This window comes from Protopterus annectens, chromosome 16.part0, assembly GCF_019279795.1.
Source record: "Protopterus annectens isolate FY-2018-M chromosome 16.part0, PAN1.0, whole genome shotgun sequence".
NCBI lineage: Eukaryota > Metazoa > Chordata > Ceratodontiformes > Protopteridae > Protopterus > Protopterus annectens.
The window spans coordinates 607,022,185-607,044,806 of record NC_056750.1 but is presented as its reverse complement, the minus strand read 5'-3'; the positions used below and the strand labels follow the sequence as shown (position 1 = coordinate 607,044,806).

The 22,622-nt window shown below is 40.1% G+C and overlaps 1 protein-coding gene across 1 annotated transcript in view; it reads right to left on the bottom strand.

Annotated features, from left to right (window-relative positions):
* The window catches only part of FAM102A (family with sequence similarity 102 member A), a 770,447-nt gene that overhangs the window by 299,049 nt on the left and 448,776 nt on the right, over nucleotides 1–22,622 (bottom strand). Inside the window, exon 3 of the mRNA XM_044058679.1 lies at nucleotides 1,607–1,636. Coding sequence (XP_043914614.1) covers nucleotides 1,607–1,636 — 30 coding nt within the window. The remainder of the gene's footprint in view (nucleotides 1–1,606; nucleotides 1,637–22,622) is intronic.

Here is a 22,622-nt window from a genome sequence, read left to right as displayed (position 1 = left end):
CTTTGCTTACATTTTACATTTAACTTAATGATGTAAGTATATCATTTTCATTTCATGTTTCATACAAGGACAAAAATAGTACCTCTTCCTTTCCCTTCCTTTATGTTGGGCACAGAAGCAAAGGGGTACAAGACATTGGATATAAACACAGCTTCAGACTGGTTTCACCCCGAGCAGATTGATCTTACTCAGGAGTCAGAACATATAACTGAAGTTCTGAACATATTCATGCCTTTTCTGTAAAACAATGTAATGAATGTGTACTAGTACAACTGCATATCTGGTTCTTAAATCACATGGTTAGGGATATCCAGTAAGAAGACAAAGGCAGGAGATAAATCTGAACAGCCTCTTCTATACTGCATTTCTATCAAAGTCCAAACTAACCCTCAACCACTGTTTCTGCACCTGCTTTTCGCAGCAGGATGTTAGCGAATGCTGGTTTCAATGCACCTCAGAACGTAATCTACTTGTGGTAGTTTATATGCAAGAAGTCTATGGTGGCAGAGTGAAGTGCCAACCAGCACACCATATGGCTATCGAGCACCATGCTGATTCCTATAAAACCTAGATCGGAGTCTCCCAAATTGCATTTATCTAGTGCTCAACTCAAGTACATCAACAAAAACTTTCAGATTAACCCTGAAAACAGGCATTTACTGAGTCTGATCCATTTTACAGTCACTAAGTAAACAGGACAGGTACAGTACAGCTGGCAAATATAAGGCAATCAGACTGAATCAGAACTGGGAAGTGATTTCCTTTCCTTCCTCACCGAAAGAGTAGTAGATTAGAACTGTGTGTTTCCATGGTAGCTGACTGAAGGCAGAAAAACAGACACAAATGAAAATAAATGCAATTGCAGGGTAGGGTGGAAAACAAATGTGTTGTAACTGTGCAAACCAGAATACATGATTCAGATGTTGCCATTATCTACAAGTTATTTTATATGTACACTTAATATAAAAACAAACCAAACCCATTAATGTATTTATCCACTGCATGTCCATTATTTTAAAACGGAAACAATTATAAATACAAGTCTGCATTTTCCCAACCAGTTTTTGTGTGTAAATTTAACATACTGAGGATTACAACTTCACACTTTGGAAGCAGCTATCTTCATACTCGGAAGATACAAAAAATGCAGTAAACATTTCTCCAGGATCTGCTGTCATAATTGCATGCAGACTATGTTTAGGCATTGTACAGCAAACAAAACTGTTTGCTTTCTGTAACATTTGGCAGATGAGAAATGGTACTGCCTGCTGCTTCCAGGTCAGAAAATAAACACAGTCTCTTGTAAACATTTAAACACACCTAAATAAATGCATGTAATCTGTCACAAGGGATAACAAAGGGCCTTGCACATCTTAGCAGTCAATATTTGTGAACCATCTTCATCAGCTTTATGTCACGCAAGCTTCATCTTGTGAATGACTTTACTAAGCTGTGTGTGTGTGTTTTTATATTTTAAATGAAAAAGTATTCTTATTTTTACTGCGAGTAATTTGTAAACTGGAAAATACTACATGCCATGCAACTTTACACTGGGAAAAAGCAAAATGTCACTAAAAAAAAAGGATGCAACGTCTTTTAGACATACCTTTGAATATGCTTTTCCACCTTTCAGTTCCTGTAAAGAACAAAAACAGAGAAGATATTAGTAATCATTTTTCCAGCTACAAACAGATTTAAAAATGACATTTCCAAAAAGTAATATTCAACATGACATACTTTTCAAACACTGCTGAAGGCAAAGTCCTTCCATGTCACTGACAAGACAGTTGATGAGAAATGTATTCCCTACTTCAACAGCTCTTTTGACCTAAATTATCTACAGGCTCTCCGTTAAATTAACACGCCAAGACATACCACCTACAGAAATAAAAGTACCGGACAAACAACTTGGTGGAGACACACCGGGCCCAGTCAGTCTCTGCATGCTGTGGACTGCCTATGAATTAATAAGGCCAACTGTGTTACTCCACATGCAGCAACACACTGGGTGAAGAGCAATGCAAAGATGTGAAAAGGTAGGTCAACATGGTCCATGCCAAATGTCATAAAGGCTATTCTTGTTTTACACAGAAATCGCTTCAGGGAATAGGAGATTGCATCCCCTTATTTCTCTCCGATGATGCCCTAATGCACTGCAACAGGTAACAGGCTGTCAAACTATGATCCAAAACATCACAGCAAGCCACATACCATGTACAGCGCAGTAAAATGCTGCACAGATCTAGACTGTAATGAAAAATCAATTACTCAGCATCAGACAGCTGAATATTTTGTGGTTAACAATTCACAATTACATATCTGTAACACATTAAACGTTGATCATGTTACATTTAATAATTTCGGTAGGCTCTGTTTTCCACAAGTAAACCGTTCATTTTTCATTAATCCTTTGCTCTTGTCTTGGACTGTTGTAAAAGATTACGTCATCTGTCCTAAAAAAGTGATCAGTAGCTAGTGTTTGCAAGTCTGCAAGCATAACACTGGCTTCTATGAATATACTCTGCTTCACGATGTGAATGTTTCTTGCATTTATGAGAGCACATTAGTTATAAAACAGGCAGGCGAGAGATAGCTTGTATATCAATGCTACAGAGATGCTAGTCCACATATAATTTGTGGCAGAAATATTACTATGATAATCTAAAACAACTAGTTTAAATGTTGCCCTATGCAACCAGACAGCAATTTATTAACACAGTATTTAGGTTTATGTCATGACATTGGTAACTGTACTGGAAACACGTTTCATAAAAAGACATACATACACATTTGGATATGGCAATGGAATATCAGCAAACTGAGGCAAACATAAAGGGTTATCTTATTTACTTGTTTAAAACAGTATTTACCAAATGTAAAATTATTACTTGTTTACAAACTGATGACTAATAAAGAAATCATCTTAAACTTGATATGATGGCATAACTTCAGCTCTTTTACATGGCTACTATGGCAATCCACCAATGGTTTAATCAATAGTTTAGCACATATACCTGTGGTAATACTTTTGTAATCAGAACAGCAAACAGCAGATTTCAAAGCGCAATGCATCAAAGGCCGAACAAAAATGCAAGCAGGTTTACACAAGCAGTCTGACAGGTCTACATTATGCAATAGAAGTCAGCATGACACAGCATGCATGTTGTTAGATCATAAGGGAGGCAAACAGACCTCTTCAATCTCATGACTAGAACCAGTAACAGGCACTGCTTGAGAGCAACCCTGCAAAAAATGTTTCTCACTGAGGCAGGAGCTCCCTCTCAGATCAGCTTTCATTACAGACTTTGCAGCTGCCACTTTGTTTATTTGCTTTGCTAGAAAAGTAAGCATTCAGTGACCGTCCCAAACACTGAGCCACACATCTCAACCGCTACTAGTAAGAATTCTGGACAAAGGCCCTTATCAATGACAGATTTTAAACACTGGTCTTCGAAACGTAGAATAACAGGTTTTGCATTGGCATTCATTTTTCTGAGGGACATGAAGTCTGAAACTCATATGTCTGTCATTATTTAGTGACTTCGATCTCAGTCATTTGATAGAAAACCACACATTTTTTAGGTATGGGCCATAAATACAAGGCACAAATCTGGAAATTCTGTGAAATTCTGGACAGTTGAGAGGTATGACTGCATCAAACTAGCAAGTCAGGCTCCCACTTCATGACACCCCAGTAAGCTTTAAGATCGATACAGGGGCTGATGTTACAGTAGTATCATGTGCTGCATAAGAAGCATCTTGAAACATCAGCAGTCGTATGAATCAGAAATGGAAATACGCATTTCCCATGTAGGGAAACTCAAATACTAGATTCTAGCAATGTCTGAGTGGAAGTGCTGTAAGTGTGAATTCTGGGTTTATGATCCGGAAAGTCTGTACATACGTAATCTGCTCAGCAAGACTATAGCATACGAGTCGAGGCTGATTGCCAGAATAAATAAAATTAATATGGGTGTGTTTGGTGAGCTGGCCTGCTTAATTGTGAGATAATAAGCATAAAGCTTAAGCCAGATAAGTGTCCCATACACCTCAACCACACCCAGAAAAGTGCCATTTCTATACTAACCAAAGTAGAGGCGGAATGGAAACAAATACAATGAAACTGGGTAAATATGTTCATAGGTTCATAGGTTCATACTAGGCTATCTGCCCTAGGGCATTTATAAGCCTAGCCAGAATGTGTCTGGCTTTCGCCACTCATTTTAAATTTATTTTGCTATGCCCTTTTTCGAGGTTAGTATACTGTGCTTCTATCTAACAGTGACACAGAAGTGATACCCGGGGTAAACCTATGATCTCCCATCCACTCATCAAGATTCCTCTTGAAGAGAGTCAATGAGGGACTCTGCCTAACCTGGACTGGGATTTTATTCCAGAGTGAAGGGAGCCTTTGGGTTATGAATCTGTCCCTCCAGCATGTCCTATTTATTTCAGTGCTGAGGTTCAAGTCTCTCGAGCGTGTAGCTCGATGGGATTTGGATTTTCTGAGGTGCAGCATGTCCATTAATTCCGGATTGGACATGGCTTTATATGTCAGGCACAGATCGCCTCTGAACAGGCGGTATGCCACTGAGTAGAGCTGGAGTTTCTTTAACCGGGCAGCATATGGCATCTGTTTGAGCTAACAATGGCATCATGAATACGGATTCCTCTGTTCACCCTAGAATTAACTTTTTGTTCACATACAGTGTGGACTTTAAATTTATAAGGGAAGTAGTGGCTAAGAATTGGAGCATCATACTAGAAGACAGAGCTCTAGTTAAGGTTTTGGGTACATTTCCAAAATACACATATCGAAGGGGTATTAACCTCAAAAATCTTGTTGAAATGGTCGTAGATAAACCAAAAGATAAAATAAAGGGTATGCGAAAATGTGGTATGTGCCCACAATGTAAATTTATTCACAATGATAAGAAAGTGTACATTAACAGGAAAAATTATTTCATCAAGGGTAATTACAACTGTGATACACAGGGAGTAATATATGTAGCTTTATGTGAGAAATGTCCTTCCTTCTATATAGGCAAAACAGAGAGAAAAATAAAGAAAAGAATTTATGAACACCTGTATGCCACAGGTAGGAAGGACCTCACAAATGCACTTGCTAGGCACATTTCAGATTTCCCTGATCATTGTTTTGCATTTTGTGTGTTGTACCAGGTTAGAAATGATATAAGAGGAGGACCCTGGCAGTTGTATTTGGAAGAGCAAGAGTTATTCTGGCAAATTAGAACATGTGCTCATCTCCCCCCAGGGTTAAATGATTTTGCATCCATAAAGTGTGTGCTTAAACTTAAAGCTCTTCTTAGGTAAATGCTATTTGGCAATTTATATAGCATGTTATAGCAACTTTAATGTGAGACAGCTTCTCTTTGAATAATATATTTAATTATGTTACTATCCTTAAGCATTCAGTTTTTATGCTATTGAGTGTTTTTTTAATGTAGCTTGTAACTTTGTTGTATTATATACACTTTATATTTGTTTGTTTGTATGATTTGGTGCTTCTTGAGTAAACATTTGTTTGACACTGACTAAAAAGATTAAGAAAGGAAGGTTTTATAATATGATGATTATAGGTGTAACCATTTTAAATTGATTCATGACAGTGATTGGTTTATTAACGTTTAATGAAAGTGAACTACTTTTTTATATAAAAATAGAGCTGTGTGGAGTGACTTTTGTCTGATGAAGGCTGGGCATTTGCTTAGCTGAAAGCGCTTACCTTGAATAAAACAGTCCGTGCCGTTTTTATCCAGCTTGGTTCTGCTTTCCAGTTTTGTTTTTGCATCTGTTTGAGCCCTTTGATCCTCTTGGTGAGGTACTTTTGGGGTCTTTCCAGTTGCTGCAGGTGTCTGGTAAGGTACATCCCAAAAGGGGCATTGTACTCAATTATGGGACTGATGAGGGATGAGTAAAGAGGCACGATGACCTCCCCTGATCTAGATGTGAATCCCTTTATGATTAGGTGGGCTATATAAAATGTTTTTCTAACCACTTTGGCCACGTGGTTGTCAAATGAGAGATTGCTATCAACTTGGGTCCCCAGATCCCTAATGACTTCTTCTGTACTTAATGGATTACCACCTATGTGGTAATTTCTGGGCACTTTGTTTTTGCCAAAGGGGATGACTATACACTTTTTGGCATTTAGCTTGAGGCCATGGCTCTGGCACCAGTTGTCTGTTTCTATGAGGCCCTTTTGGAGGATGCTTGTGTCGGCTGGAGAGTCGATTATGGTGCCCAGTTTGCAGTCATCTGTGAACTTGGTCAGCCACAGTCCTTCCATGTTGGCCTGTACCTCTGAGAAATATATACCGAACAAGAGAGGTCCCAGGACTGAGCCTTGTGGGACACCACTTGTAACTGGTTTGGAGTCTGACATGGCTCCAGCAATTCTAACCATGTGGGTTCTGTCCTTGAGCCAGTTTACAATCCATCTAGTGACATAGGGGTTTATATTTAAGCTTGTGAGCTTATCTATAATGCCCGAGTGGGGTATTGTATCGAAGGCTTTTGCGAGGTCCAGGTAGGCTGTGTGGACCACCTTTCCCTCGCCAATGGCCTTGGTGACTGTTTCAAAGAAATCAACCAGGTTTAAGAGGCAGGATCTGCCCTTAACAAAGCCGAACTGGGTAGGATCCAGTGTCTGTAGGTCCCCAATATCTTTATTTATGAGGTCCATGATGATCCTTTCCATAGCTTTGCAGACCAAGCTAGTCAGGCTTATGGGGCGATAGTTTCCAGGATCCGTTGAGGCACCACCTTTATGGAGAGGGACCACTGTTGCTGTACGCCACTCTCTGGGCACATATCCTGTAGTAAGGCTGAGATTGAACAGTAGTTTTATGTTTGAGTTTAGCTCTTCTTGGAGTTCATGTAGGACGCAGCCCGGGACACCGTCTGGTTTCATTGATGCCGTGTTTTTTGCTTTGGAGAGGGCGGCTCTTACCTGAGCATCGGAGATGTCAGGGGGGCAGCACTCTGCTGGGATAGGTATTTGCCCTTTTGGTGGGGAGGGGGGAGAGAAGTTTGCGCTGAACTTGTCAGCTAGGATGTTGGCAATGTCTGCGGGTTCAGTGCATTTTTTGTCATTTTGGACTAATTCTGAGCATATCTGGGAATTACCACCCAGGTTCCTAACATAACTAAAGAAAGCCTTGTGATTATCCTTGGTGTCCTGTGCAATTTTTCTCTCGAAGCTGGCCTTAGACAATTTTATGTGTTGATTTGAAAAAGTGCAAAGCTGCAGTTGTGAGAGTGGTTGGTTTATTCTGCCAAACCTACACAATGCTGCACGCACCTCAGCTGGTTGACACCAAAGTGTTTTCCACATTACATGCTTCAAATGGGTTTGGCAGACATTCCTATAGACAGGCACAGAAAGAGCTGTCAACCTTTACTATACCAAATGGAATTTCTTTTATTTTAAACTGACTATTTCAGCATTAGAACATTTTCAGTGCAAGATGAGTAATCTGTTAAAAGGGCATGAAGGTGTCACTGTTGTTGTGGGTGATGTGCTATGCTTTGGTTCTGATAACAAGATGCATGAAGTAAGATTGGAGGCAATGCTCCAAACCATTAAAAATGAATAGAGACAAATGTTCTTTCGGGAAGTCTGGGATGACATACTTCTTCTGTCACAGCATAAATGCTAGTGGAATTTGAGTTAGATTCTAGTAAGGTCAAAGTAATAGCAGAGCAAACAACTGCTCAACCTGTGTAGCTGAGCCATGTCATGTTCTATGCATGATACAGTTCTTGGGCAAATTTGTACCAGATCTGCCCACAATATGACCATTGACAGACTTTCTAAAGAAACATCTGCTCATGCAGAAATGCTCAAGCCCAAGCTTTCAACAGAGTGAAACAAACGATAACAACTGCTCCAGTACTCAGCTACCTAGGCATTACAAAAATCTACACCAGTGAGAGCTGATGCCAGTAGCTATGGTCTAGGAGAAAATTTACTCCAGATGGATAGGCAAGCTTTACAGCCTCTTGCTTATTGTTCCAAAATGCTAAGCAATGCTGAACATACATATTCACAAATTGAAAAAGAGTGCCTTTCGAGCATGTAGGCATGTCAGAAGTTCTCATACTACCTACTAGGGTAAGAGACTTTCCATCTCCATGCTGGCCACAAACTGCTGGTTCCACTAATTAATTCCTGCAATTTGAACAAAGCATTTTACAGATGCCAAATGTTGACCATGAGACTAAGACATGTTAATGTAAAGGCAATCCATGTGCCTAGAAAAATATTCATGGGCAACATGCTATCCAGAAACATAATATTAGATCAGATACAACCTTATACAGAACATTACATTGTTGCCTATTTGCAGAGAATTGCGTCAGGAACCACTTATTACAAAAAGGCTAAAAAAGCTAAAACAAGCTACTAAACATGACAAGGAGTCACAAACAATGATTAAATATATGGGATGCAGGGTCAGCTTTAGACCCATTTGGCCCAATAGGGCCCCACTCCCTCAGGGGCCCTGCATCCATGGCCGGTCTTGGGCATAACTGACCCTGTTGGAAGTAGCAGCAGCTGTAGTACCCGGTAAAGAAAGTGAAATACACTTCTTTATTTCCTGCTCAGTTCCACCCACAAAGTTATACTACAAATCGCAAAGCCTCAAATGTCTAGTTCATGGTAGGTAGAACTAAGCAGAAAACCCAGAAGTATTTAATAATGGTTGATAATGACTACAACAGCATCAGAAATCTACAGGCATCAGCATCATTAGGATCTGCAAGAGTATGCTAAAGTCAGGGTGCAACTTATGTAGAGTGTAGCAGCTAACATTATTAGTTTTTTCAGATATGCATGCCTCTCAAGTGTACCCGATTATAAGAAACGACCTTTATTTTGAGTCTTAAAAAAGCAGAGAGGCATTCTAATGTTCCTGTTAAGAAGCAAACTCCAGGCATTGATTTTATTTAGCTGTGAAAGCAGATGCAGTTAAATGGGTATCCATAGGGATAGAGTTACTGTTCAACTAAAATGAACTCTCAGATGCAGCAGTGGGTCTACGGTAGACTGCTGAGCACAAAAATGCAGAATTACGTTATTTTCCTTTTGCTTCAGCTACCTGAAGAAACAGAATATTGTTTTTAATCAGAGCTAAAATAAATTTCTGACTATTTCTGTGAACCAAGATGATATGGCTATCTATGGTTTATTTTTAAAACAGCCCAAATAAATTACTGTGGCCATTTCTTAAATTTATTTCATTACAATGATACATCAAAGGTGTTCACAAAGTTCCTGTAATCATTATGTACGGGGGCTGTTTATCGATTAAAGTGAGTGACCATGGCCTACTGTTACTGATCAATGTTAAACAGTCATTATTCTGGCTTTGTAGTGCTAATGCATATTTGTGTGAAGCAAGCTGGAGTACTTTACTATGGTTGGTTAGAGTGCATTTCTACGAAACAGAGATGGAATAAATTACTATAGTAATTATTATTTTTATTATAATCAGATGCCTAAGGCATACTCAGTCAAAAAATGGCTATCACTATTGGGTATAGGGGGCTGTCTCTAGATGGAAATGATTGATACTGCTGTTGTCTGGATAAGCAGACATTAATCTGGCTTTGCCAGACTGGTTTGAGTTTGTGAGAAGCAAGTTGGAAAGCTTTTGCTGTGGCATTTTTTTAAATCACAACCAGACATTTGAGGTACATGCACAGAGTCAATAAGTAAATGCATAAACTGTTTGTGCATAAAAGTGACTTAACCCTGTTAAGTTATCACAGTTATATAGTCACTGAACTGTACCTGCAGGTGCAGTGTCACACAATGTATTCCATTTGATAAAATCAGTGTAATTGTTGCTCTGGCTTGCACATGCTTGTGCTGAGGAGAGAGTTTTATACAGATGCTCTGGTTTCTTCCACAACACTGAAACATAGCTTAGCTGAACTGTTATTTCTCCAATTTGTCAGTAGACAAACATGAAGTGAGCATGTGCAAATGTCTGTGAGCATATACATCTTCAGAGGGTGTGTGTGTGTGTGTGTGTGTGTGTGTGTGTGTGTGTGTGTGTGTGTGTGAATATGCGGAAAATGAATTCACACGTTTTATTTGTGGTCACACACACAACCATAGGGGCATGTACTTAGTTGCTGTTAAAAGTAAACACACCACACATCTCCTTAATTTATTACCAAAAGACCCCACAAGAGAAGGGCTCTAACAGCAGGTATCTCCACCCCAAATTCAGGGTATCCCACCAGTTCTACAGGAGTTTGGGGACATGTTTACTAGGTGTATTAATGAGTTAATAAGTAATCTATACACATGGTCCCAGGATCTGATTATATAGATCCAATGTACCTTAAGCAGAACCCGAGAGAGGAACTGCAGGAGATGTTTAATCTAGGGGTAATCCAGGAGCAAAGTAGACTACTTCTGTTTTAACATGTTTTATGACAAAAATATAAACTAATAAACCTATATATTATTTTGTTTCAATACACAATAATAGCATATATTCATGATTCCAAACATGAAATAATTAGAAGTTCATGAGGCCAGTGGGTATAAAGCATGTTTCAGGTAATAGGTGGGAGGGTTGGGGGGTTTCAAAACAAAATGGTCCCAAATGGGCCCCACAATTGCTAAGATCAGTCCTGATGGGATGGATGGCCTATTAGCCATAGATAAAACATCCGATGTACAAATATTATACCATCAAAGTTCAACTGTCCAGTGTTATAACTGTTTGCATTTTACTATCAGTAGTCATGGTCTTACACACACGTGCACACGCACACATGCACAGTGAAAAGCAATGTACACTTACTTTGGGAATACAATCAGTTTGAGTGAAAGTTATGCTTGCCTTTTTAAACCGTGCTTCTCGAAGCTTCTAATACTACAAAACTGACAACAGAAATTATAAAAAAATGTTACATGGCTACTTTATGCAGAGTTTACTTGGAAAGCACGAATTTAGTGTCTCATTTAAGCAATACAGAAATGCCCCTTTTAGCACCTGCACCCCACCGATAACTAAATATAGTAACACCTTGGCAGCAGGTCTATATTAAATCTTTGGAAATTCAGTTCACCGAATGGCATTTTTGGTGCTCTTACATCGAACATACCATTCGTTGAACTGTCCATACTGAGATCACTGTACATTGAAGATCGGACAATTTGCCTTTTCCTCACTGTAATGTGATCTCAGAGTTGGTATATATAATTAGCGAGCCCCCCCCATAAGAGTGGAATACGATGAATGGCATTTCCGATGAAATGCCGTTTGTCAATGAGGTCCTTCGATGATTTCAAATAGACTTGACAGCAGTGCCACAGACTTCAGGGAATACTCTTTTTTTAATAAAAAAAAAGAAGCATTTCCTTTATAATAAGGGAGTATATCCTCAGAGCTAATATACTTGTAAGTCAGTCTGTGGGGAATGTAGAGGGTATAGCCCTTAGCACTAAACATTCTGTCATATTACTATAGGGGGTTTGACGGTCCCTTTTTCCCCTGGGCCAGTAATCAAGGAGCCGCTATCCTCACCACTGACACCGGTGACAGGCGGTCACTAAAACAGGAATGGATTTACAAAGATTTCAGATACAGCTCTCTGTATCAAGCACAATTTCCCCCCAACATTACACCGTGAACATGCTCCAGACCTTGGACTGGACTCTCTGTCTCTCTAGACCCAATAACACACAACTTGGCACACTGTGTCCCAGTTCCAAGTATCTGACACACACACACTTGAATATCTGATGTCACACACACACACACACACACACACACACACACACACACACACACACACACACACACACACACACACACACACACAATATCTAGGAAAGGCTGGCACAGATTCACCAGCTGTGTCCCCTCTCTCCACACTATAAGGTAGATTGCTCCCACCAGTCATATACTCTAAGACTCTTACAAACAATAACCAAATATACTGTGTCAAATTAATACCGATATAAATGGTAGTGTGTGACCGAAGCAGTAAAGCTTATCAAAGTGGCCACAATGTCACTAAATTAAGTACTCTCAAGATGTTAAAAGCATTCTCTAAAAGACCAGCCACAATTAAAAGGTTTAAGAATATTTAATAATGGATAATAAAAGACAGAACAGTAGAAAACATAATATTTAGTTACAATAAACAATTGAGTTTCAGTCACAGGAAATATAAAAATAAACTTGGACAGAATCTCACAGATGCAGAAAAAATTAATACTAAACTAATCTCACTGTATTATTCCTAACTGAACTAAAGAAAATTGTCCCTAGTTAACTCACTTAATATTGCAAGGCAAGATGTACTGCTGAGATGCTCACTTCCACAGGGAAAGATGAGATATTACACACCAAATGAACGGACTCATCAACTACAACTGAACTGGGATAACTGACATATATCTTTTCTACCAGGTTCCAAACAAAAACAAACAGACTGTTGCTGTCAAAGTTCCATCCTTCAGCTGGTTACAGAATTACATCACATTTAGTCACCTGACTGGCACAATTCACCTTCAGAACTCTGTTAAGATTGTGCTGCAGCATTTTTAACATATGCAACTTTTACAAATACATTTCTTAATACAAGCACCTGTGCAAACTAATGTGACAGTAAAATGATATAAGCTTATTTGCAAATCTTTAGCCAGCCATACTTGCATATGCCACACATACACTGTCTTTCTTCTCCTGGTACAGCTGGCAATACCTCACAACGTCACAAGAGGTACAGCCCTTAGCAACAAACATTCTGTCATATTACTACAGGGGGCATAGCCCTTAGAACTAAACATTCTGTCACACTAATATAGGGGGGCATAGCCCTTAGCACTAAACATTTTGTCATATTAATATAGGGGGCATAGCCCTTAGCACTAAACATTCTGTCATATTACTAGTATGGTGAAGTCAAACTGCAGATTTTCTGCAGATCTGTTTGTTGTATATTTTATAGATGTGCTAATCTGCATTTTGTGTTTGCATTTTCAACTAAATGAAAATGTAAGGTTTTATTTATTTTGATGCAATGTATAAGCATTTTTAGGAAAAATGCAAGAGAATATTTTAACTTATAAGAAACTATATCTAAAGACCTTGCCCCTTTTTGCCTGCAGATAAACAAGCTGCAATCTAAGATCTCAGACACACAAGCCACCCTTTCTGCTTACCCCATGATAATTCTGACGTAGTTTCTTAAAAATGGTTCCCTGTATAAGTCAAACCCTTCAACAACAAAAAAAAAAAATCCGTTCATCATCAACCTTCGAAGAATTCCATAGCCAGCTAAAATAAATTCCACATAATGAGGCCATTTGTAACTGCTACAAAAAGGATATGGTATGTCATACTACTTATTTCTTATATCTCAGTCTCTTTGAATATTAAATACTGTACTTGGTTCTTAATCCAAATAATCTTCACTCCTATCCTTCCCCTCTCTTGTTTTACCTTCCTACTAAAGAACATTGAATAATCTTCTTTCATACCTGCCTTTTATTACTTTCTCCTTCCACATAAACTGTGCATATTGTAAATACTTTGAGCTACCATCTGTACCTCTACATGCAAAGAAGTCCCAATTTGGACAGTATTTTTCCTATGAATAAAGATGAAAAATGGCAAATGCCCCAGGATTTTAGGACAGCTTCCCCAAGCTTCCTATATACATATAAGTTTACTCTTGAAATCTCATAGTGCTGGTGATCGAATGGCATGTGTTTGAAAGACACTTTTCAAAAGGGCACAATGCTGAGCCAGACTACAACGAATACACAATACCAAATGTGCAGTGTAATTCGGTAGTCTGAGTTCAGTATTGTGAGTGGAGATTGTGGTACAATGAGGAACAGGGAATTTCCTCATTTCCTCACTGTAGTGCAATCTTGGAGTTTGCATATATAATTTCCAGGGGGTGTGGGGGGCACAGCCCTCCACATGGGGGGTGCAGGGGAGCTTGCCCCCCTATGAAATAGTGAAAACCATGTGCCGTTGACTTGACAGTCTAGCAGTAAGTTACGGTGCATAGCTAGGATGACTGGTCACACAGGGAATTGCATTTATCGTGGTTTGTGAGATCCACATATGTGGTGTTTCCGATTTATCCTTAGCCACTGCTTCAGTAATCTTATCGAAGAAGTCAACCAGGTTAAGTAGGTAGGATCTGACCTTGCCAAAGCAAAAATGGCTAGCGTCAAGAGTTTGTAGGTTGCCTATGTTTTATTTATTAACTCTGTAAAGAGTATTTCCATAGCATTACAAAGAGACTGATCAGACTTATGGGACTATAATTACCCACGTCCTTTGTGGCTCACCTTTGTGCAGAGGGTTGACTGCTGTTGTCCTCCACTCATCCAACATAAGGCCTGTTTGGAGGCAGATACTGAACAGCCTCTGCAGGGGGTTTCACAAATCCCATTTCTGGCTCTCCAGTAGGCACCATGGTATGTCACCTGCCCCCATAGAAGCAGTGTTTCTGGACTTGAACAGCCCTTTGTAGACTTGTTTTTAGGAGATCAGATGGGGTGGTGTGGACATCTTATGTGATGTGGTGGTGGGGTTGAAGTTGAGCTAAGTTTATCCACTAGTTGACTGGTTGTGTTCTTTGAGTCTGAGTACGTGATATCTTTTACTATTAGCTCTGCAGAGTGCCGAGTATTGTTTCTGAGGTTTCTAACATAATTAAAAACAGCTTTATGGTTGTCTTTAGCCTGGATGGATATTTTTACCTTGCAACTTGTTTTGATTGACTGGATCAGAGATGGGAACTCCTTGATAACTTTAGCAACAGCATTTTTGGTAAATAGAGAGTTACATTTATTTTTAAGTCCAATTAGCTTTTTTCTTTAATTGTAGAGTCTGTTCATATTGGACTTCTACCATACGGATATATATATATATATATATATATATATATATATATATATATATATATATATATTGAAATCTGGCATTACACTTACTTCAGGGAAGACAGTTGCATATATGCAACAATTAAAATGTGCATCGAATTTGTCAGTAAAGGATTCTGCATATGCAGAAGGGTCACCAATTTGGAAGGAGAGGATGAATTTAGCCAGGTCATCACTCAGATTTAGAAGATTAGATGCAGCATAATCTCTGAATATGGAGTTATTCAAGGATGCTTGTGGCTTTAGTCTTAAGATGAATGTGACTGATTTATGGTATAATTTGACTAGGAAAGATGTTACGATTGGTAGGGAACAGAGCTGTTCCATATTGGTGAAAACAAAATCCAGGATGATTTTGTCATCTCTAGTTGTGGTGCAGACCAACTAAGTTCAGACAGATTGTATTAATGAAGTCTAGAAATCTCTAGGCATACATGTTTGTGATTTACAAGTCGCCCAGTTGACGCAGGGATAGTTGAAGTCTCAAAGAAGAATGGTGTTTGGATGAATGAACAGGAACTCCATACTAGTCAGGTGGTAGGTATGGGCCAAGGGTGACATACGGGGTCCTATAATTAGTTATGACGTGATAAGGGGTTTTAATAATGTTAAGCTGCACATAGACGAATTCCATTATCCTGTCTAATGAGTCTGGAGGTGAATCTTGTTTAACAAATTTAGAAATACTTCTGCCTTTAATGCCTTCATCTAGTGTAATAGGTGTACACTCATAGTTCAGAGGTGTGTACTAGGCTAATGGCCCTGGAGCCTTTACAAGCCTAGCCCACAGAAGTGCCCTGGCATTGTGACACCCAACGTTAGTTCCCAGTGCCTCTATCAAGTAGAGCCAAAGGAGTGATTCCCCGGGGTGAACTTTCTATTTATTTATTTATTTTATTTTATTTTACATTTGTTAACCAGGATGGTCCGACTGGATACATGTCCTTTTTCAGCGGAGGCCCGGGGAGAAAAGCTCCAACAGAGTTACATTGATAATTAGGTACAGTAAATGAGCTGAAAGAACTTAACAAAAACATAGGCTATTTATATACAAGTACAAGACTGCCATTACTATTTCTGAGATTACTACAAATGTAACATTAATAACATATTAGCAAGGATGGTAGGCAGTATAATGACATAGAGTTAGACAGGATACATATTTCTTTATCACAGTATACAAAGTACTTATCATCTTAGCTAGTTGTTTATGTTTTAGTTAATGGCACAGAGCTAGTCTGGGTTTGAGCAAGGACATAGCCAGTGTGACTTGAAGTGGAGTTTTAGACTATTTTTGAATTGACTTAGAGAAGTTGCAAGCGTGATGTTATTTGGGAGAGAGTTCCATATTTTACCACTGGTGTTGGCAAATAGCGCGTCACCACCTAGGTTGAGAGATTTAGTTGTTTGGACAAGGAGTCTGTTTGCTGAGCCAAGGCAGCTTAGATTGGAGTAGGGAGTCATTAAGTTTTTTAGTGCTGGGGTATTCTCAGGTTGTTTAAGGATTTTGAAGGCCTCTATGAGTTGGGACTGGTGAAGAAGGTGTGGGAATTCTATCCATCCAAGCTTTTCAGGTTAGTACAGTGGTGTGTTCTGTAGGGTAGGCCTGTAACGAACCTGGCAATGTGATTATAGCAGGATGAGAGCTTGGCCAGATCAGATTTGTTAAGGTGAGTGAGGACAGGAGAGGCATATAGTAGGGTAGAGAGAAGGTGTGAATGGGCTGTGGCTGCCCTGGCATTCGGGGTAAGGAAGGCTTTAATTCTATATAGGGTCCCAAGTTTCTTGTTGACTGACTTAATGGCTTGGTTGATATGTATATCAAATCTGAGTTTATTGTCAATGTTTACTCCTAATAGCTTTGTATAGGTGTCTGGGGAGATGATGGTCCCATTATTGGATTTTATAGTGAAGTTTTCAGTAGGAGATCTATTGGTTGGGTAGAAGAGAAGTAACTTGGTTTTGTTCGGATTTAAGATCAGGAGATGGTTGGCAAGCCAGTTTTCGACTTTGGTGAAGCTATGTTGGGTGGTAGTTAATAGATTTGCAAGAGAGGCATTGGAACATATTATAGTCGAGTCATCTGCATATTGAATGCAGGTGGCTTCAGGGATGACTGTTTGGATGTCGTTTATGAAGACTGAAAAGAGGAGAGGTCCTAATATGGAACCTTGAGGAACTCCTATGGTATTTGGTAGTAGGCAGAAGAGCTTGTTTTGCCACATTACTGCTTGTTGTCTCCCAGTGAGGTAAGCTTGAAACCAGTCAAGGGCTGGAGTAGCTAGATACAGGGTTTTTAAAGTGTATAGAAGTAACTGATGGTTTACCATATCGAAGGCTTTCGATAGGTCCAGGAAGAGAGCGGAGGATATTTTTTTATTATTCCGGTTAAGATTAATGTTTTCAGTAAAAGAGAGGAGGGCAGTGGTTGTACTATGATGGGGTCTGAATCCATGTTGAGAGTCTGTGAGTAGTTTATTTTGGGTTAGATAGAGCATTAGTTGGTTGTGCATGCACTTTTCCATAATTTTGGCAAGTGGTGATAGTATGGCTATAGGTCTATAGTTAGATAGTTCTGTGGATGAACCTCCTTTGTGGGGTGGAATAACATAGGATATTTTCCAAATTGAGGGGACTGAGGCCTCGGTTATGGTTCTGTTAATTAGGATTGAGATAGGGTAGGCTACGACATCTGCAGCAATTTGCAGGTATTCAGCCGGCAGAAGATCGGCTGAAAGGGTGGTTGGCTTCAGTTTTTTCAAAAGGGATCTGATAAAGGATGTGGACACTGGCTGGAAGTTAAAAGAGAGTGGTGAGTCGGGTATAGTGTTTATAGAAGTGTGGGGAGGAGAAAGTTGGTTAGCTAATGACTGGATGGTTTCTGTGAAGAAAGTATTGAATGAATTGGCTATATCTTCTTGGCTCTTGTCAGATAATATTCCTGGGGTCGGAGTAGTGGATTTGCCTGGTTGGAGAAGTTTATTTATGCCTGCCCAGTACTTTTGAGGGTTATTCTGATGTTTATGTTGCAGATTGTAGAAGTAATTTTTCTTATCTAGTATGATGGCTTTTTTAGTCTCATTTCTAAGTTGTTGGAATTTGATACGATCTAGGGGTAGTTTGACATTTCCCATCCACTCATCAAGATTTCTCTTGAAGATGGCCAGTGAAGTGCTCTGCTTGACATGTATGGGGAGCCCATTCTAGAGCATGGGCAGCCACTGGGTTATGAACCTGTCCCTCCAGCATGTCCTGTTGATTGTGGTAATGAGGTTGAGATCTCTGCAGTGTGTGGTGCGGAGGGATTGGGATTTCTTTAGATGTAGCATTTCTAACAGAGCTGGGTCAGACATGGCTTTGTAAGTCAAGCAGAGAGCACCTCTTAGTAGACTACATGAGACAGAGGCTAGCTGGAGTGTTTTGAGTTTGTCCATGTACAACATGTGTTTAAGGCCTAGGATCCTCTTTGTGAGGTACATCTGTGGCCTTTCCAGCTGTTGCAGTTGTTTAGTGAGGTACCTGCCAAATGGGGCATTATGCTCAATGACTGGCCTAATGAAGGAAGATTAGAGAGAGATGATGATCTCTTTCTTCTTGGATGCAAAACCCTTGGTAATGAGATGTGCCACATAGAAGGACTTTCTGACCACAGTGGTAAAGTGTTTGTCGAAGGAGAGGTTGTTGTCAACCTGTGTCCCCAGATCTCATACATAGCCTTCAGTGTTCAGTGGACTCCCATCGATGTTGTAATTAGTGAGAACTGAGTTTTTCCTAAAGGGGATGACTACACATTGTTTGGCATTAAGCTTAAGGCCGTGGTCTTGATACCAGTCATTGGTCTCAGTGAGGCCTTTCTGTAGGATGTCTACATCACGTGGGGAGTTAATAATGGCTCCCAGCTTGCAGTCGTCTGTGAACTTGGTCAGCCAGAGTCCCTCTGTGTTGGCCTGGACTTCTGAGAAGTAGATGCCAAACAGGAGAGGATCCAGGATCAATCCGTGTGAAACTCCACTCTTGACTGGTCAGCAGTATGACTTGGAGTCTGCTACTTTCACACTGTGGATTTTATCTGTAAGCCAATTTGCAACCCATCTAGTGACATAGGGGTTGATGCCTAGTTTGGTGAGTTTATCAATAATTCCTTAGTGGGGAATGGTATCAAAGGCCTTGACCAGATCGAGGTAGGCTGTATGAACTACCTTGCCCTCATCCACAGCTTTGGTGACTGACTCAAAGAAGTTAACAAGGTTGAGCAGGCATGATCTACCTTTTACAAACCCAAATTGTGTGGGATCTAGAGTTTGGAGACTCCCTTTATCCTTGTTAATTAGGTCCATGATGATGCGCTCCATAGCCTTACATATCAGACTCGTCAGGCTAAAGGGGCGATAACTCCCTGGGTCTGTAGTCACTCCCCCTTTATGGACAGGGATGACTGTAGCAGTGTGCCATTCGGTAGGGACAAAGCCTGAGGTGAGGCTGTGATTGAACAGGGCACACAGATGTGGTGCCAGTTCACTTTGTAGTTCATGTAGAATACAACCAGGGAAATTGTCGAGTCCCATGAAAGCTGTACTAATGGCCTTGGACAATGCAGCGTTAACCTGTGCTGCAGTAATGCTGGGTGCCTGGCATTCCTCTGGTATTGTGATTTGTCCTTTGGGGAGGAGGGGTAAAGCTGGCACTGAATCTGTTGGCCAGTATGTTGGCAATATCTGTTGGCTCAGTATAAGAGGTACCATTGTCCAGTAACTCAGAGCAAACCTGGGTATTGCCGTGGAGATTTTTGATATAACTATAGAAGGCTTTGTGGTTGTTTTTAGTGTCTGGTGCAATTCTGCCTTCATAGCTGACTTTAGAGGTTTTGATGAGGGATCTCAACCTTTTGTTGAGAGTAATAAGGAAGTTTTTCCAGTCTTGGGAATTCACCTTTTTCTGCAACAGTTTCTTCCTTCTGTTGTAGAGTTTATTAATGGCAGGGAACCACCAGATTGGCTTCCTATTTTTGGAGGAGAGCGTCTTGGTTCTGTTTGGTATGGCTAGTTCCATGCATTCATGTACGTGTTCGTACAGTGAATTGGTGTATGATTCAGCAGTCATGCATCTATTTTCCATTGACATGGGTGCCGTGAAGTTAGCCACCTCTGTTTTTAGGAGCCCAAAGTCAGCTTTGGAGAAGTTTTTCATGGTGGTTACCTTTGTGGGGGGTGTGGGCGAGATGTGTATTTCCATGGTTATTAGTTTGGATTTAACCAGGGAGGAATTGACTACTGGTGTAGAGTAGTGGTTGCTCATGTTTGTAATAACCAGGTCAAGGATGTTGCTTCCTCTAGTGGGGGTAAGAATGAGCTGGTCCAGGGGATTGGAACTGATGAATTTCAGGAAGCACTGGGCCAGTGTGTATTGGTGCATGAGTAGTTGTCCCAGTTGATGAAGGGGGTAGTTGAAGTCACTTAGTATGAGAGTCTTGTTGTTTGTGCGATGTTGTAGTGGTCGAGTGCGTTTCTGCCTTGGAGGTCTCTGCTGTTTCGGTAGACTTCTAATGACAGTCTCTACAAAGGTGGGTGTGTGGTTTTTGTTTTTATGGGACAGCTATGATGGTGATGATATGGAGGGCTATGTGTTCCATGTGGTGTGGTGCAGGTGTTGACCTTCTCCTCTTGACCAATTATTCCGGTCTTGGCTTGAGAGTGCATGGCTTCCAATTTGGATATATAAGTGCATCTCTCACAAGTATGACTGTTGGGAGGCAAGAGGAGAGGGTTGTCTGTATACATGCAGCAGTTGCTATACTGCCTCAGAATTCCCAAGTTCACCAGGTTAATAAAAGAAAGCACAGGAAACTGACCTTCAGACATGCCAGGAGGGATGGTCATTATTACTAAGTATTGGAGCTGTTTTCTTTTATATTTCTTTTACAGGAAAAATGTCACTCAAGGTGTCTGTGTCTGCACAGAGCACTGCCAAACACCTGAGGAGAAACTAACATGTAGACCCTGAAAATTTAAGGATGAAGTATTTAAGCAGATATTCGGAAGTTAGAAAGAAATCAAGCAGTACTTACTGAAAAATAAAGAATTAGCTTAATGCTGGTCTCAGCACAGCTTCAATCTGGTGGGATACAATACTACTTTGCTTCTTCTCTCGTCAAAATGTTAGCACCAGTCCCAAAAAGAGAAGCAGGTCATGGCCTGTCTGGTGATCCACAGTCTTGTCCCAGATGATGCAAGGGTCTGCAGGCTTGTAGCCTTTTTCTGGTAGATGCCTTGAATAGCAACCAGACCAATCAGGTACGTTAAGCACAGACACTCGCTCTCCAACCAGAAAGAGTCAGGAATCAATGCACTCTGCTCTTACTCTCACCACGATCAGAATATATAGTAGGAGATAAAACCTTGAGCTGATGAGGTGCCCTCAACCAGGTCTCTGTGACAATGCACATAATGATGCACTGCAAAACAAGGAGTGTCTGTAGGGGGTAGAGTTTTTTTGTTAAGGATCCTAGTGTTGAGCAGCAATAATTTTATGTTATCCAGATTCTGCTTTGTTATGTTGTGAGCTTATGAAGACCAATGCTGGGCACTGATTTGGTTGGACAAGGTCTTTACCAATACACAAAAGCCTTGCATGGGGGGGGTGACAGATGCACACTGCCCTACCAAATCAGTTTGGACTGTGTACCATCTCCACTCAGGCTGATTTGTATTGGACCCCCCCCTTTGCATGACACCAGAAACTAAACCAACTGTTGAACTTGATAATCTTTGATTTGCAGTGTGGCATCACTCCTGATGAAGGTAAAAGGCTGCTTAAGGCTAGTTTCAAACCTGTCTTGGCCACATATTCTGAAAGCTAAATCGCATCTCTCTTCATATATGCCAGGGAGGTATATCTCAGATGAACTATAACCATGTGCATCTGTGGTGCATGCGTGATGTGGCAAATCCTGGTCGATAGGCAACTGACAGTGAACATCTCCTTGCAATGACAGGTAACTGGTGCATCATGTGTCTCTATGGAGCCACTTATGACTAGTATGTTGGATTGTGTGGAGTTTATCTTATGGTCTTTTGAGATGACTCAGTGTTATGGATGCATGTTTCATGGAGGGTGCTGTCTGAGATTAGTGTTTGTGAGGTTGCCAAGAGTACTTGTTTTTTAGGTTACTGTTTGGAGGCTTTTGTGGCTTAGGCAGGTTACTTTTAAGAACCTCAACCTATGTAGGTCTGTAAGTTTTGTCTGAAGTATGATAGGTATGTATATTTATAATTTTATATATTAGCATGTAATAGGTCCACGTAGTCCAGGGCAGCCAAAATGCAAGAAAATCTTGCTTGTGAGTGTGCAATAAATCCACCACAGACAGCTGAAAAATCTATTTTAATATAACCAAACAAGCTGAAAATACATCATGTTGAGCACTTTCGTCCCCAAAACTCAGGACTTCATCAGAACATTCCAAGCATTACTCCGAGTCTCATTTAAATAATCCAACAGTGTGCCAATAAAATAATCCAACAGATAGTTTGGCCTTTGCGGATTTGGTAAGTTACTTTTAAGAACCTCAACATATGTAGGTCTGTAAGTTTTATCTGATGTGTGATAGGTATGTATATACATATTATATATATATATATATATATATATATATATTTTTTTAAGC